Source organism: Dermochelys coriacea, chromosome 3 (genome assembly GCF_009764565.3).
Source record: "Dermochelys coriacea isolate rDerCor1 chromosome 3, rDerCor1.pri.v4, whole genome shotgun sequence".
Classification (NCBI taxonomy): domain Eukaryota; kingdom Metazoa; phylum Chordata; order Testudines; family Dermochelyidae; genus Dermochelys; species Dermochelys coriacea.
In genome coordinates, this window is record NC_050070.1 from 78603313 (window position 1) to 78620507 (window position 17195).

The 17195-nt window shown below is 42.2% G+C and overlaps 1 protein-coding gene across 5 annotated transcripts in view; it reads left to right on the top strand.

Annotated features, from left to right (window-relative positions):
- GRIK2 (glutamate ionotropic receptor kainate type subunit 2) overlaps positions 1 to 17195 on the top strand; it is a 587425-nt gene that overhangs the window by 551258 nt on the left and 18972 nt on the right. For all 5 annotated transcript variants that reach the window (XM_038395673.2, XM_043510712.1, XM_038395676.2 and 2 more), the window contains one exon: positions 16848 to 17098. In XM_038395673.2, the coding sequence (XP_038251601.1) occupies positions 16848 to 17098 (251 nt within the window). The remainder of the gene's footprint in view (positions 1 to 16847; positions 17099 to 17195) is intronic.

Consider the following 17195-nt stretch of genomic DNA (forward strand, 5'->3'; position numbering starts at 1 on the left):
ATGCAGTGAGGAAAGCAGTGAGGTCCCTGCCTGCCGCTACTGGGAAAACTGGTGGCAGTGGTGGGATTCGAACCCATGCCCCCGAAGAGACTGGAGACACATGTATGCATCCGATGAAGTGAGCTGTAGCTCATGAAAGCTTATGCTCTAATAAATTTGTTCGTCTCTAAGGTGCCACAGGTACTCCTTTTCTTTTTACGGATACAGATTACCATGGCTGCTACTCTTAAACCAGTCATTAGAGTGGAGCTGAACTTTTAAAGCAGTAGCCTGTAACAGACGGTTGTGAAAATGAAAATAAATTGACAAATACAATGATGAAGTTATATTACTCGGATGTCTGTAGGAGTAAAAATGCATGGTAACTACAGTGCTCCTATTGTCCTCATAGTGTAAAAAAAAAAAAGACTCAATTTGAAGAAGTCATAGAACGATATAACCTGTAAAGCCATCTGCCATCAGGTCTTACTTCATTTGCCTACACCTAAACAACCAGCCTGCATATTATTTTCACCCTTTCGCCAAAAAAGGAGACAGCAGGTACCGTTATGTGACATTTTGGGATGGTTAAATTTAATACAACCTAAGATATCCCTTCCCAGTCCTCCAAGAATACACACACACTGGTGTGATGTAGGATGTTTTCATCAATGGCAGTTGCAGGATTTGGCCTAGAGATTAAACTAATTTTTATCCCAGGTATGTTGCATGCATACCTAAATAGCTCCCAGTACTTTCAAAGCAAGACAGAAACCTCTGCTATATTTTCTCTCTTGTTTTATAACTCAGTTGTATCTATGGAACTGCTATGAAGGTGGCGAGAAGGGTGGGTGAGGGTAGAAACTGAAAAAAGAGTAAAGGTTGTCAGAAAATAGAGGAATTTGAATGAGCTCCCAGAATACACAAGTTAAAAGGGTTTTCTGGTTCCTACTTGTTCTGTCTTTTCCAGGCTTTATATCAATAATGGCTTATAAATGTAAGAGAGGCATTGTAAATGTAACTTTTTGGCTTCTGTCCTCGATCTTGTTTCAAATCCCCTTGCTATCTTAATTAAATGTGAGATAGTTTAAATTGTTGTAAACATCTATTGGGTGTTTTGCTTTATAAAAATTAAGATTTATAGAATATTTAATGATTATGCTATGTCTAATATCAAAAAATATGGTAATGCAGAAAAGTGTTAAGGTAGTGTTAAGTTTGCAGAGTTAACAATCACATGGAGTCAGGAAACTCCGAAGAGTTAAGGGTTTATCAGGAATGTTACGTGTCACACATTGGTTAGCCTAACTATTTTATCATGGTGCATCTTTTGAGAGAAATAATAATACATAAAGCTACACACTAACCAGATCAGTATGTGCAAAACAACCAAATTAAAATTGCAGATGGCAGTTTCATTTTCCCCCTGACTCCATGTGACTTTAACTGTGAGTCTGCTGCCTTATTATTATGTATTATTTATTCCTGATAGTGTCCACAGCATGCTAAGTTTTCCAAACAAAGAAGGAGGCATGATCCCTGCCTTGAAGAGCTCAAAGTCTAAAGGCAGATAAGTAAGCGGACAGACAGCAGGTAGAGGGAAGAGGAGCAACAGGTGTACATTGTATTAATAAATGTATATACATGATTATTATATTCCTCCTCTTAAGACCTTAATGGTGCATTGTTATTGACATGGCTAAAAGGCTTTATTGGCTGCAAATTTATTAATGATGCTGAAGGGCAGCTAGTCCTTGTAAACTTTCTCCTGGAGAGAATCCCTGATTATATGCCCCTCACCACAAACAAGGCAGTGATCTTGGACACCTTGTTGTTTATTAGTTTCTCTGTGGTGCTCATTGCTGTAGTATCTGAGCATTCCACAAATATTAATTAATTTATCCACAGAACTCTGAGGCGGGCAAACATTAATAAATCCCCGTTTTACTGGTGAAAAACTCAGGAGGAGAGAGATTAAGTGACTTGTTCAAGATACAAGGAAAGTCTGTAGCAAAAGCTCAGTATAGAAGCCAACTCCTGAATCTTAATCTAGTGCTATAACCACAAGGTCCATCATACATCCTCTAATCCTAATCCTTAAATAGCACCCAATGAATTGCTTATGCTTACTGATGTGAAAGCAGCCAATTCTCTTGCATTCTTGGATCCTAACCATGTTTAAGCCTCCATCAGAAGGATGATGTGAAAAAATTGGAAAACATCCAGCGTAGGGCAACAAAAATGATTAGGGGACTGGAACACATGATTTATGAGGAGAGGCTGAGGGAACTGGGATTGTTTGGTCTGCGGAAGAGAAGAATGATTTGGGGGGGATTTGATAGCTGCTTTCAACTACCTGAAAGGGGGTTCCAAAGAGGATAGATCTAGACCTATAGATATCCAATATATATCCAAAGAGGATAGATCTATAGTTCTCAGTGGTAGCAGATGATAGAACGAGGAGCAATGGTCACAAGTTACAGTGGGGGAGGTTTAGATTGGATGTTAGGAAAAACTTTTTCACTAGGAGGGTGGTGAAGCACTGCAATGGGTTACCTAGGTAGGTGGTGGAATCTCCTGCCTTTGAAATTTTTAAGGTCAGGCTTGACAAAGCCCTGGCTGGGATGATTTAGTTGGGGATTGGTCCTGCTTTGAACAGGGGGTTGAATTAGATGACCTCCTGAGGTCCCTTCCAACCCTGATATTCTAATATTCAGCATCAGCAGGAGTGAGCCACTCTAACTTCTAACTACACCAGGATTAGGAATTCATGAACATCACTCACCTATGGTCTAAATTTTGACCATTTACCTTATAGTAATGACTGTCTATCACAGGTCTAAGTTATATTGCATTTATATATAGGAAGGGAATCCTTAAACACCCATTGGAGTACTTCTGATAACATAAAGATGTTTCAGAGTAGCAGCCGTGTTAGTCTGTATTCGCAAAAAGAACAAGGAGTACTTGTGGCACCTTAGAGACTAACAAATTTATTAGACCATAAGCTTTCGTGAGCTACAGCTCACTTCATCGGATGCATCTGATGAAGTGAGCTATAGCTCACGAAAGCTTATGCTCAGATAAATTTGTTAGTCTCTAAGGTGCCACAAGTACTCCTTTCCTTTTTATAAAGATGTTGACCAAAATTCTTACATACAATAACTTGGCAGAAAGTGGAAATATAACACTGATAATGGTCTTCAGAAGGGAAGTGCAAAAAAACTCAGGCAGTGGACAAGAGAAAGGGACTGAGATGTTGTCTTTCACCTACTTTAATGGCTGTAATGGTGACAACTGACCAACAGAAAAAACATCATTCAGGGAATTCCAGACACTGACTTTTATCCATGTATCAATAAGGCCAGTGCTGCCTTTTTCTCCATCCCAAGCAGTATAGGTCTGTGTGTGTGGGGGGGGGGGGGGGAGATTTATATCCATGTCTGGCTGTATAACCCAGTTGCAAGACTACTGTGGCAGTATCAGCCAGTGGCAAGAGTCCGTGAGGCCAGCAGGAGGGGAACCTGGGCCCTCCCTTCTCCCCTGGGTTCTAACCCAGGGCCCTGTGACTGGTAGGTTGGATATGTGTCCTGGGGCTGACACCCCCAAGCCTGCTCCCTTGGTTCCTTCCTCCTATGCCCTCTGCCTCTGCAGAGTCACAACAGGATCTGATTATAGACTCAGAAGGTTGGGGGTTTTCCCTGACTAAGATCCGGAGGATCTTCAATCATGGCCCACCATTCCTGCCTCCATAGAGGGGCATTTGGAAGTTCGGCAGCAGGTCTGGTCCAGGTATTGCAGAGCTCTTGCAGCCTCTCTGCAGGAGCTAACAGCAGAGGACTGCTCCCTTCCTCTGTACACCCTGCCTAAACTGGACAGCTCCTTTTTGAGCTCTGCCTCCATCATGAGCATACCCAGGAGATGTGGCTGGATGGGGTCTTCAGGCCCAGATCTGCTTCTTAACTCTTGGTTCTGCAGTGTGGGGCTAATACACCCCATCACAAGGTCCAGCGCAAATTAGTATGTTGAATTAATTAAATGGCAGGAGGAAAAACTGTTTTTGTGCTTAATAGTGTTGACATTGGAAATTATCCCAATTAGTTTTTGATCACACTCCATTTATGATTAGCAGAATGGTGAAAAGTAAGTTCTCACCTTTGCTACTGTTCCTTTCCATCTGTGTACACTAAAGTGGCTGTATCATTGTAATGGACAAAGGTAGGTTTTTGTTAAAAATTGTAAGTGTAGGATATCATAGACTCTAGAAAAAAATTGCAGAGTCCTTACACTTCCAATGTCTGCTGGTGTGTGTGTGTGTGTGTGTGTGTGTGTGTGTGTGTGTGTTAGGGTTTGTTGTTATGGGGGAGGATTTTGGTCGTTTTTTTTTATTTTCATTCTCGGTACATGTTGCCCAGTAACAGCCTATGAGCAAAGCCTCTTGCTCAGGCCAAGAGGGTAGAATGTGAAATGGTGTCATAAAGGAGAGGAGCATCAATTAAGGTCTGCTTTAAAAAAATATTAGAAAATGTCCACTTGGCATGTTCAAAAGTGTTTTTTTTTTTTTTTCCTCTAGCCAATCAAAGATAATAGTCCTCAATAGGGACTATATCACATCCAGGACAAGTTTCAAATTTCCAACATTTGTGCAAGGATCAAATGTGTGTGAATGTGTTGTTGGAACTTCATTCATACCTATCTATCTATATCTATCTATAGAATATAGTACTTCCATTGAATGATTAGAATATAATCAAGTTGCTGGATTAGAACTTGCTTAATGAAGGATTTGGTGGAGTGCTGCCATTCATTTTATTTATTTAGTACCAAATTTATGTATGTAGAGCCAAATGTAGGGTATGAAAAAGCACTCTAACTCCTTCTTAATGATATCTTGTATTTTTTACATATGAATTAATATATCTTAGAATGGGGTAAATAGTGAGCAGGTTTCACTGAATTATCATCTGCTTGCCACCATCTCCAAGACCAGCCGGCTCAGCAGGATTTCAGCATGTAGGTCTCATCTCAACACATAAAGATTATGTGTGTATAAGTCTTACTTAAGCACATACTTATGCACATAAATATTTATGCACTGAGACTTCAGGGTAGAAAACTAATCCCCATAAAACTTTTTGAGTGTAGCACTAAAATCTCACTACAGTGTGTAAAAAATCTTGTGTATACAGGTTTATGAAACCACATTTTTATGCACTCATGTTGCAGCAAATAAAGATTTTTGTGCATAAGCTTTTTTATAATGTAGTTTCACTGATATGGCTCGTTATTGAGAAACCATTAGCCTGTCTTGTGATCTAAAGTGCCATCAGGTCTTGAAGTCTGTTTCCAAAGGATTTGATCTTGGACTTCACTGTCTACTGGGTCAGCATCTCACAGTCATTGTAACAAATGAGAAAGTTTTATATGACCTAGGAACCCGTAGTAACTTATTTCAGAGTAGCAGCCGTGTTAGTCTGTATTCGCAAAAAGAAAAGGAGTACTTGTGGCACCTTAGAGACTAACAAATTTATTAGAGCATAAGCTTTCGTGAGCTACAGCTCACTTCATCGGATGCATTTGGTGGAAAAAACAGAGGAGAGATTTATATACACACACACACACACACACACACACACACACACACACACAGAGAACATGAAACAATGGGTTTATCATACACACTGTAAGGAGAGTGATCACTTAAGATAAGCCATCACCAACAGCAGGGGGGGAAGGAGGAAAACCTTTCATGGTGACAAGCAGGTAGGCTAATTCCAGCAGTTAACAAGAATATCAGAGGAACAGTGGGGGGTGGGGTGGGAGGGAGAAATACCATGGGGAAATAGTTTTACTTTGTGTAATGACTCATCCATTCCCAGTCTCTATTCAAGCCTAAGTTAATTGTATCCAGTTTGCAAATTAATTCCAATTCAGCAGTCTCTCGTTGGAGTCTGTTTTTGAAGCTTTTTTGTTGAAGGATAGCCACTCTTAGGTCTGTGATCGAGTGACCAGAGAGATTGAAGTGTTCTCCAACTGGTTTTTGAATGTTATAATTCTGGACGTCTGATTTGTGTCCATTCATTCTTTTACGTAGAGACTGTCCAGTTTGGCCAATGTACATGGCAGAGGGGCATTGCTGGCACATGATGGCATATATCACATTGGTAGATGCGCAGGTGAACGAGCCTCTGATAGTGTGGCTGATGTGATTAGGCCCTATGATGGTATCCCCTGAATAGATATGTGGACAGAGTTGGCAACGGGCTTTGTTGCAAGGATAGGTTCCTGGGTTAATGGTTCTGTTGTGTGGTGTGTGGTTGCTGGTGAGTATTTGCTTCAGATTGGGGGGCTGTCTGTAAGCAAGGACTGGTCTGTCTCCCAAGATCTGAGAGAACGATGGCTCGTCCTTCAGGATAGATCCTTGATGATGCGTTGGAGAGGTTTTAGTTGGGGGCTGAAGGTGATGGCTAGTGGCGTTCTGTTGTTTTCTTTGTTGGGCCTGTCCTGTAGTAGGTGACTTCTGGGTACTCTTCTGGCTCTGTCAATCTGTTTCTTCACTTCAGCAGGTGGGTATTGTAGTTGTAGGAATGCATGATAGAGGTCTTGTAGGTGTTTGTCTCTGTCTGAGGGGTTGGAGCAAATGCGGTTATATCGTAGCGCTTGGCTGTAGACAATGGATCGAGTGGTATGATCTGGATGAAAGCTAGAGACATGTAGGTAGGAATAGCGGTCAGTAGGTTTCCGATATAGGGTGGTGTTTATGTGACCATCGCTTATTAGCACCGTAGTGTCCAGGAAGTGGATCTCTTGTGTCGACTGGTCCAGGCTGAGGTTGATGGTGGGATGGAAATTGTTGAAATCACGGTGGAATTCCTCAAGAGCTTCTTTTCCATGGGTCCAGATGAAGATGTCATCGATGTCGCGCAAGTAGAGTAGGGGCATTAGGGGCCGAGAGCTGAGGAAGCGTTGTTCTAAGTCAGCCATAAAAATGTTGGCATACTGTGGGGCCATGCGGGTACCCATCGCAGTGCCGCTGATTTGAAGGTATACATTGTCACCAAATGTGAAATAGTTATGGGTCAGGACAAAGTCACAAAGTTCTGCCACCAGGTTAGCCGTGACAGTATCGGGGATACTGTTCCTGACGGCTTGTAGTCCATCTTTGTGTGGAATGTTGGTGTAGAGGGCTTCTACATCCATAGTGGCTAGGATGGTGTTTTTAGGAAGATCACCAATGGACTGTAGTTTCCTCAGGAAATCGGTGGTGTCTCGAAGATAGCTGGGAGTGCTGGTAACGAAGGGCCTGAGGAGGGAGTCTACATAGCCAGACAATCCTGCTGTCAGGGTGCCAATGCCTGAGATGATGGGGCGTCCAGGATTTCCAGGTTTATGGATCTTGGGTAGCAGATAGAATACCCCAGGTCGGGGCTCCAGGGGTGTGTCTGTGCAGATTTGTTCTTGTGCTTTTTCAGGGAGTTTCTTGAGCAAATGCTGTAGTTTCTTTTGGTAACTCTCAGTGGGATCAGAGGGTAATGGCTTGTAGAAAGTGGTGTTGGAGAGCTGCCTAGTAGCCTCTTGTTCATACTCCGACCTATTCATGATGACGACAGCACCTCCTTTGTCAGCCTTTTTGATTATGATGTCAGAGTTGTTTCTGAGGCTGTGGATGGCACTGTGTTCTGCATGGCTGAGGTTATGGGGTAAGCGATGCTGCTTTTCCACAATTTCAGCTCGTGCACGTCGGCGGAAGCAGTCTATGTAGAAATCCAGGCTGCTGTTTCGACCTTCAGGAGGAGTCCACCCAGAATCCTTCTTTTTGTAGTGTTGGCAGGAAGGTCTCTGTGGGTTAATATGTTGGTCAGAGGTGTGTTGGAAATATTCCTTGAGTCTGAGACGTCGAAAATAGGATTCTAGGTCACCACAGAACTGTATCATGTTCATGGGGGTGGAGGGGCAAAAGGAGAGGCCCCGAGATAGGACAGATTCTTCCGCTGGGCTAAGAGTATAGTTGGATAGATTAACAATATTGCTGGGTGGGTTACGGGAACCATTGTTGTGGCCCCTTGTGGCATATAGTAGTTTAGATAGCTTAGTGTCCTTTTTCTTTTGTAGAGAATCAAAGTGTGTTTTGTAAATGGCTTGTCTAGTTTTTGTAAAGTCCAGCCACGAGGAAGTTTGTGTGGAAGGTTGGTTCTTTATGAGAGTATCCAGTTTTGAGAGCTCATTCTTAATCTTTCCCTGTTTGCTGTAGAGGATGTTGATCAGGTGGTTCCGCAGTTTCCTTGAGAGTGTGTGGCACAAGCTGTCAGCATAGTCTGTGTGGTATGTAGATTGTAATGGATTTTTTACCTTCAGTCCTTTCGGTATGATGTCCATCTGTTTGCATTTGGAGAGGAAGATGTCTGTCTGTATCTGTGCGAGTTTTTTCATGAAGTTGACAGATTTCCACTCTATACGGCTAAATTCAGTGCCTTGCATAACCTCTCCAATGCATCATCAAGGATCTACAACCTATCCTGAAGGACGAGCCATCGCTCTCTCAGATCTTGGGAGACAGACCAGTCCTTGCTTACAGACAGCCCCCCAATCTGAAGCAAATACTCACCAGCAACCACACACCACACAACAGAACCACTAACCCAGGAACCTATCCTTGCAACAAAGCCCGTTGCCAACTCTGTCCACATATCTATTCAGGGGATACCATCATAGGGCCTAATCACATCAGCCACACTATCAGAGGCTCGTTCACCTGCGCATCTACCAATGTGATATATGCCATCATGTGCCAGCAATGCCCCTCTGCCATGTACATTGGCCAAACTGGACAGTCTGTATGTAAAAGAATGAATGGACACAAATCAGACGTCAAGAATTATAACATTCAAAAACCAGTTGGAGAACACTTCAATCTCTCTGGTCACTTGATCACAGACCTAAGAGTGGCTATACTTCAACAAAAAGCTTCAAAAACAGACTCCAACGAGAGACTGCTGAATTGGAATTAATTTGCAAACTGGATACAATTAACTTAGGCTTGAATAGAGACTGGGAATGGATGAGTCATTACACAAAGTAAAACTATTTCCCCATGGTATTTCTCCCTCCCACCCCACCCCCCACTGTTCCTCTGATATTCTTGTTAACTGCTGGAATTAGCCTACCTGCTTGTCACCATGAAAGGTTTTCCTCCTTCCCCCCCTGCTGTTGGTGATGGCTTATCTTAAGTGATCACTCTCCTTACAGTGTGTATGATAAACCCATTGTTTCATGTTCTCTGTGTGTGTGTGTGTGTGTGTGTGTGTGTGTGTATAAATCTCTCCTCTGTTTTTTCCACCAAATGCATCCGATGAAGTGAGCTGTAGCTCACGAAAGCTTATGCTCTAATAAATTTGTTAGTCTCTAAGGTGCCACAAGTACTCCTTTTCTTTTTGCGTAGTAACTTAGTGTATTTAATGAAACCTACCACAGGTCATCAGGACTTGAACCAGGAGCTTCAGCACTCAAACACAGACTCTGGCATTTGAAATAAGAGTACCTCCATAAATTGGCAGCTGCAGTAGGTTACTATCCATTCTGTGAGGTAGCCACTAGAGGGAGAAACAACACACACTTTACAAGCATGTTTACATATACCACCTCACCCATATCTCAGAGTGGAGGTGTATGGTTGGACTGGCAGGGAAAAGACAACCCCAGGATCCTGAGAAAAGGGAGAGGAGAGGGTCAGGCTTTGATGGTCTGGGGCCTTCTCCCACCTTCCCTGCCTAGAACATGCAGGGATCAGAGCAGGAGTAGATGAGAATGTCTCTGCTTCTCTCTGCTGACATTAGGCTGTGGTGGAGGGAAGCAAAAACTGGTTGTCTGTTGAGCCCACGCTTCCTGTATGTGAAATCCTCAGAGCATGCAGCAAACATAGTGGTACTGTTGCTGCTGCCCTGCCCTACCTGCCCTATAATGGAGAGAGAAAGAGTTTGAAATGTGTTCCCTGGATGTTGTAGATTTGACCAATCTCTAGTTTTGAGAATGCGTAAGAAATGTTTCCCCAAGACTGACAAGGTGTCTGGTGGATTTTTTCATCATGGTGGCTCAGTTTGGGATTCATAAGGATAAAGGACAGGATTTTAAAGTTGTAATTTTACAAATGAAGTTTGTAATTTTGTTGCAGCTTGTGGTCAGTGCGGTCAGGTGAGAGGCTCTAGGGGGCCAGCTTCAGCTGTAAACACAAGACCTTGTAGATGCCTGTTAACCCTAATTAGCCTGGAAGAAGGAGGGGACACCTGCGCCCCACCCCACACTTTCCCGTGCCAGTTGACTTGGGCTCGCAAGGCTTGGACTGTGGGGCTGTTTAATTGCAATGTAGGCATTTGGGCTCAGGCTGCAGCCCAAGCTCTGCGACCCTCCAACCTTGCAGGGTCCTAGAGCCCAGTTCCAGCCTGAGCCCAGATGTGTACACAGCAATGAAACAATCCCAAGCCTTGAGAGCCTGAGTCAGCTGGCACAACCCAGCCAAGGGTGTTTAGTTGCTGTGTAGATATGCCCTAAGTCTTCTCAGACTGAGATACCTTTTATGTGTGCCCTCACAGGGAGCAGGCGAGAGGATTCAGAGATGGTCTGAATTCTAGGTGGCAGGCTGAAGAGGGCATGCAATGAATACGGATTATTTGGCATGGAGGCAGTTTAACACCGTACTGAACCAAAATAAATACCTGATTATCAGGAGAGAAAGGGGAGAATTTAGCCCACCCTCAAAAGTTAAACATTAATACAGTTTTGGCTTTCTGCTTTAAAATGTACCCCTGTGCCTGTGTTCATTGGAATTTTGTTTCTTCTCCCATTCTTCCAGGATAGGATATTTTTATAGAAGGCTCTACCCTCACACTTCATATAGACATACTCTTTTAGTCTGCACAGCTATGTATGCCTATCCTAAGATGGTTTTTCCCCACTATTTCTATTTCCATTGACGGTTGGTGTTTGCAGTTCACACTCCTTTTTCACTACAGATGAAAGATGCACTTTCTATCATGCCTGGGAATGTGGAAGAATTTGACTGTGTTTTCACTCTCTTCTTATTCTTTATATTACTGTGGCATTTTTAGGCACAGTCCTAGAGTTTTAAAGTTTCAGAAAATGCAAGGGATTTCCCACGCTTCAAGATGAATTCTGTTGAATAACGTTAACGATTTAAAAAGCATGCTTGCTTCCTACAGTACAGATGGAAGTTTAAAACTCCTGGGGCTTGATTTCATTCGCCATTTGTTTTGAGGGCCATGAAAATTACACCCATAGTGCCAGAATTCCACATGCAGGGCTTAACTCACTGGAATGTTTAGAGTGTTTACAGAGTGTAATCGCTGGCTTCATTTTCCATATTTTCTACCAGGTCAGTTCTGACCTCTTTCTAAGCTACTTGGCCTTCTCCAGAGCCCACCGTGTCTGGGATTGTGATATTTTCTGCCATTGCAATTCCTTCTGGGTGGACTTTTTGCTGCTGGGTCTTGCAATCCAGCTTCTCCCAGTGGAAACCTGGGAGTGAACAACAGCTCAGGTCTTCATATGTCATCCTATGCAAGCTTCTTTTGTACCCCCTTTTTCCTCCCTTACCACATAGCACTAAATCAGTGAAATCCACGTGAACAAAAATTGGTTCTGAAAGTTAAAATTTTTTCGAAGATCACATTATTAGAGCTGTTTAAGTAGTGTGTTACAAATAAATGAGTCAACAAATGTAGCGTTTTGTGAATTGTTCATTATCAGACTTGAAGTTTTCTTCATCAGTACTGATAATTTTGCTTGTGGTGTACACTAAAACATTTCAACTTCTAGATATTTTGTAAACATTTCACTTTAACAGTGGCACCCAAGATCATGGTGATGCTTTCACTTTTGCTCTTCAGTTGGGCAACTGAAATATTTTAAATGACAAATAGTAAATAAATATTCTTGTGTGTGCACAAATGCCCCTCTTCACACATGGATGCCAGCACTCGTTATTGCACAACACACAGGTGCACACTAGAATTTACACTTCTCTGGTATGGACTGATGCACAGTGTAGACAAGCCCTACAGTTTATTAATCAACCAAAAAAGTGCAACCAATAGTTACTATAATTATGAGGGGCACGCTAGAGAGAGAGAGCGCTCATGAAGACAGTCCTCTTTGTGGGCTCATATACATACCGACACCACCTTTCACATGATGTGTTCTGACTTTTGATTTAAAAATCTTTTCTTTTACTCAGATTCACATTGGTATCCAATTTAATTTAAAGCCTTTTATTTGGAAATACAGAAAAAAAATTAATAATAAAAAAGATGGCTCGGTTGTATCCCTAAAAATGACATGACATCTCAATCCAGAGGGCACTTATGAATGATGTCAGTGATTTATTCCCTGCATTTCCAAAAATAAAAGCCTTCTCTGTTCACGTTATTTATTAAATAATTTAATTTGTGAAGTGCTCATTGGAAAGTCTCTGGGCACTGTACAAAGAATAAAACAACCTCTCATAAAAAGGTAAAGAACCTTGCCTACAGCAAAATATATTCTCTCCCCACCTTCCTCAAAAATATGCTCACAAACCAGGAAGAATTAGTAGGGGAAGCAAACGTGGATGGGAACCTGGGAGGCAGTGACCATGAGATGGTCGAGTTCAGGATCCTGACACAGGGAAGAAAGAAGAGCAGCAGAATACGGACCCTGGACTTCAGAAAAGCAGACTTTGACTCCCTCAGGGAACTGATGGGCAGGATCCCCTGGGAGAATAACATGAGGGGGAAAGGAGTCCAGGAGAGTTGGCTGTATTTTAAAGAATCATTATTGAAGTTACAGGGACAAACCATCCCGATGTGTAGAAAGAATAGCAAATATGGCAGGCGACCAGCTTGGCTTAACAGTGAAATCCTTGCTGATCTTAAACACAAAAAAGAAGCTTATAAGAAGTGGAAGATTGGACAAATGACCAAGGAAGAGTATAAAAATATTGCTTGGGCATGCAGGAGTGAAATCAGGAAGGCCCAATCACACCAGGAGTTGCAGCTAGCAAGAGATGTTAAGAGTAACAAGAAGGGTTTCTTCAGGTATGTTAGCAACAAGAAGAAAGTCAAGGAAAATGTGGGCCCCTTACTGAATGAGAGAGGCAACATAGTGACAGAGGATGTGGAAAAAGCTAATGTACTCAATGCTTATTTTGCCTCTGTCTTCACGAACAAGGTCAGCTCCCAGACTACTGCACTGGGCAGCATAGCATGGGGAGGAGGTGACCAGCCCTCTGTGAAGAAAGAAGTGGTTCGGGACTATTTAGAAAAGCTGAACGAGCACAAGTCCATGGAGCCGGATGCACTGCATCCGAGAGGCTAAAGAAGTTGGCGGATGTGATTGCAGAGCCATTGGCCATTATCTTTGAAAACTCATGGTGATTGGGGGAAGTCCCGGATGACTGGAAAAAGGCTAATGTAGTGCCCATCTTTAAAAAAGGGAAGAAGAAGAATCCTGGGAACTACAGGCCAGTCATCCTCACCTCAGTCCCTGGAAAAATCATGAAGCAGGTCCTCAAAGAATCAATTCTGAAGCACTTGGAGGAAAGGAAAGTGATCAGGAACAGTCAGAATGGATTCACCAAGGGCAAGTCATGCCTGACTAATCTAATTACTTTCTACGATGAGATAACTGGCTCTGTGGATGAGGGGAAAGCAGTGGACGTGTTGTTCCTTGACTTTAGCAAAGCTTTTGACATGGTCTCCCACAGTATTCTTGTCAGCAAGTTGAAGTGTGGGCTGGATGAATGGACTATACGGTGGAGAGAAAGTTGGCTAGATTGTTGGGCTCAACGGGTAGTGATCAATGGCTCCGTGTCTAGTTGGCAGCCAGTATCAAGTGGAGTGCCCCTAAGGGTCGGTCCTCAGGCCGGTTTTGTTCAATATCTTCATAAATGATCTGGAGGATGGTGTGGATTGCACCCTCAGCAGGTTTGCAGATGACACTAAACTGGGAGGAGACATAGATATGCTGGAGGGTAGGGATGGGATACACAGGGCCCTAGACAAATTAGAGGATTGGCCAAAAGAAATCTGATGAGGTTCAACAAGGACAAGTGCAGAGTCCTGCACTTAGGACGGAAGAATCCCATGCACCGCTACAGACTAGGGACCAAATGGCTCAGCAGCAGTTCTGCAGAAAAGGACCTAGGAGTTACAGTGGATGAGAAGCTGGATATGAGTCAACAGTGTGCCCTTGTTGCCAAGAGGGCCAATGGCATTTTGGGATGTATAAGTAGGGGCATTGCCAGCAGATCGAGGGATGTGATCGTTCCCCTCTATTCAACATTGCTGAGGCCTCATCTGGAGTACTGTGTCCAGTTTTGGGCCCCACATTACAAGAAGGATGTGGAAAAATTGAAAAGAGTCCAGCGGAGGGCAACAAAAATGATTAGGGGACTGAAACGCATGATTTATGAGGAGAGGCTGAGGGAACTGGGATTGTTTAGTCTGCGGAAGAGAAGAATGATTTGGGGGGGATTTGATAGCTACTTTCGACTACCTGAAAGGGGGTTCCAAAGAGGATGGATCTAGATTGTTCTCAGTGGTAACAGATGATAAAACGAGGAGCAATGGTCTCAAGTTGTAGTGGGGGAGGTTTAGATTGAATATTAGGAAAAACTTTTTTACTAGGAAGGTGGTGAAACATTGGAATGCGTTACCTAGGGAGGTGGTGGAATCTCCTTCCTTAGAAGTTTTTAGGGTCAGGCTTGACAAAGCCCTGGCTGGGATTATTTAGTTGGGGATTGGTCCTGCTTTGAGCAGTGGGTTGGACTAGATGACCTCCTGAGGTCCCTTCCAACCGTGATATTCTTGGATTGTATGATTCTATGAAATTGTTCCCATTTGGTCACAGCCTGGAGAAGAAAAAGCAAATTTATGCTGGGATTTGAAGGACAACAAACTCAGAATGTGTCAGGCCAATAGGGGAAGCAGATTTGACACCTGAAGACCAAATATAAGAGAGTATTCTGCCCCACACGCTGGAGTAAGATCCTCAGCCTCACCCGTCCTCTTTGTGCCAGGTAAAAGGGCTGGATACTCTTGCCAATCCTATTGCAAGGAGTGGGGTGGAACTGGGAGGAGGAAGGGTGTTCCAGAGTTGGGGCTGCAGTTCACAAAGCTGCAGAGATTCCAGGCAATACTGTAGTCCACAGAACTGCCATGGGAGGATGCTGTAAGGTAGGCCCCCAGGGCTACAGCCACTGGAGCATCCTACTTTGGGAGGGTACAAGGATGCCATGTAGCCAACTTAGTTCCCTCTTTCCCATGGGGTGTGAGTTCAAATCTAGGGACTATAAACAAAAGCGAACTATAGGGAACTTAACTTTGAAATGGAAACTATGCACCAGAATCATATAAAGGAACATAAGCTGCACATTGATAAGGGTACAACACACATAGCACAAAGGAATATTGACTATATATACTTACAACAATGGGACTTTTCATCCTACTATCCCTACAAATAGAGAGGGCTGCTGTCAAGTCATTAAGATATACCTCTGCCTATCATGTCCTTAAGTCTGTGGTTTTTCATTAAATTTTAGTCAATAAAGTGAATAAAGAAACATTTCTGAAGGTATTTGAATCTTCCTATCATGTAGTTGATTTGACATCTGACAATGAGCATGATTCTTTTGACACAAAGTTGCAATCAACATTTCTGAGACCTCAAAGTTCTGCACTGTAATGGACTCACTCTGGGGATATTGTAGTATTTGTTTATTTGTGATAGGGTTGAGACTCTTGTAACATCTTTTGTAATTATAGCTATTTGCCACACCTGTTTTCATGCAGGGACAAAAAAACTTTGTTAAAGTATAGTTAAGGTTGTAAATGTGTATTAGTAACTTGGGAAAACAAACAAACAAACAACCTTCCCAAACTCTTAGACTTAAATTGTCAAAACTCTATTGATTTAAATAGAGCTACTGTTTACACCAACTGAGAATCAATGCTTAAGTTTCCAGAAATCATTAAGAGTTGGAAACAAGAGATGTTGGAGTAAAATAAATAAAAATAAAAATTGAAAAATACAGAAATGCAAAGTTAACATATCCAAACAATGTTCACTCTGCTCCTGTTGCTTCACTGCTTGTTATCCACCTTACTCTGCCCTCTTGATGTGAGGTTGATAAATGCCTGGTAAATGTCATATTTGTTCAATTATTTGTGATTTTAAACTTTTGCATACTGTGGTGGTTTAGCCTTGAAAGCTGCTCTTCTAGCTATGAGAAGTAAGCAACTGAAATGCTGTTTCTTGTATAGGGTTTAGAAGCAAATAGTCTATAGTTTTAGATATGTTAAACTAAATAACTTGTAACTAATCCTACATTTCCTTGGTTGTACAGGGCTTAAGATTTCTAAAGTCATACAAACGAGTGATGTTTAGAATGTTTTCATTTCCAAAATCACGTTACTTAGCTACAGGAATTGTAGTAACTGCATGTGCATGTATGCTCAGATACTGATATACATGCACAGAACAGGTATTTATAAGTTACAAGATTAATTAGTTACTTAACCAGCCAGGTACTCAAGCAGTTACTGAATTTGTGCACACAAATTAGGTATTTTCATGAATAAGTTAATCATGTACAAAAATGTGGGTTCAATTATATGCACTAACTTTGAAAACTGGCTCATATTCTGTGATCTGAAAAAGATTTATAAAAACATCCTCTTTCCCCCACCAAACCATGTCTAAAAAATTGTGAATCATCACAAGGATTTTTGTTATCCTTCTCAGGACTAAAGTAAAACATTTTTACTCTCCTGAAAATATACTTTGGTGCACTGCATGTTTCCTCTATTCTCTTGCAGGGTCTCCATACAGAGATAAGATCACGATAGCAATTCTTCAGCTGCAAGAGGAAGGCAAGCTCCACATGATGAAAGAGAAGTGGTGGAGAGGCAATGGTTGTCCAGAAGAGGAGAGTAAAGAGGCCAGTGCTCTGGGAGTTCAAAATATTGGTGGCATTTTCATCGTTCTAGCAGCTGGATTGGTGCTTTCTGTCTTTGTGGCAGTGGGGGAGTTTTTGTACAAATCAAAAAAAAATGCCCAGTTGGAAAAGGTAAATATTGTATTTTTCCATTTAATGTAGTAATTTTTGTTATAATCAAATCAGTTTTTAAGCTTTTTGGTGATCCAATGAAGGGCTATTCTGATAT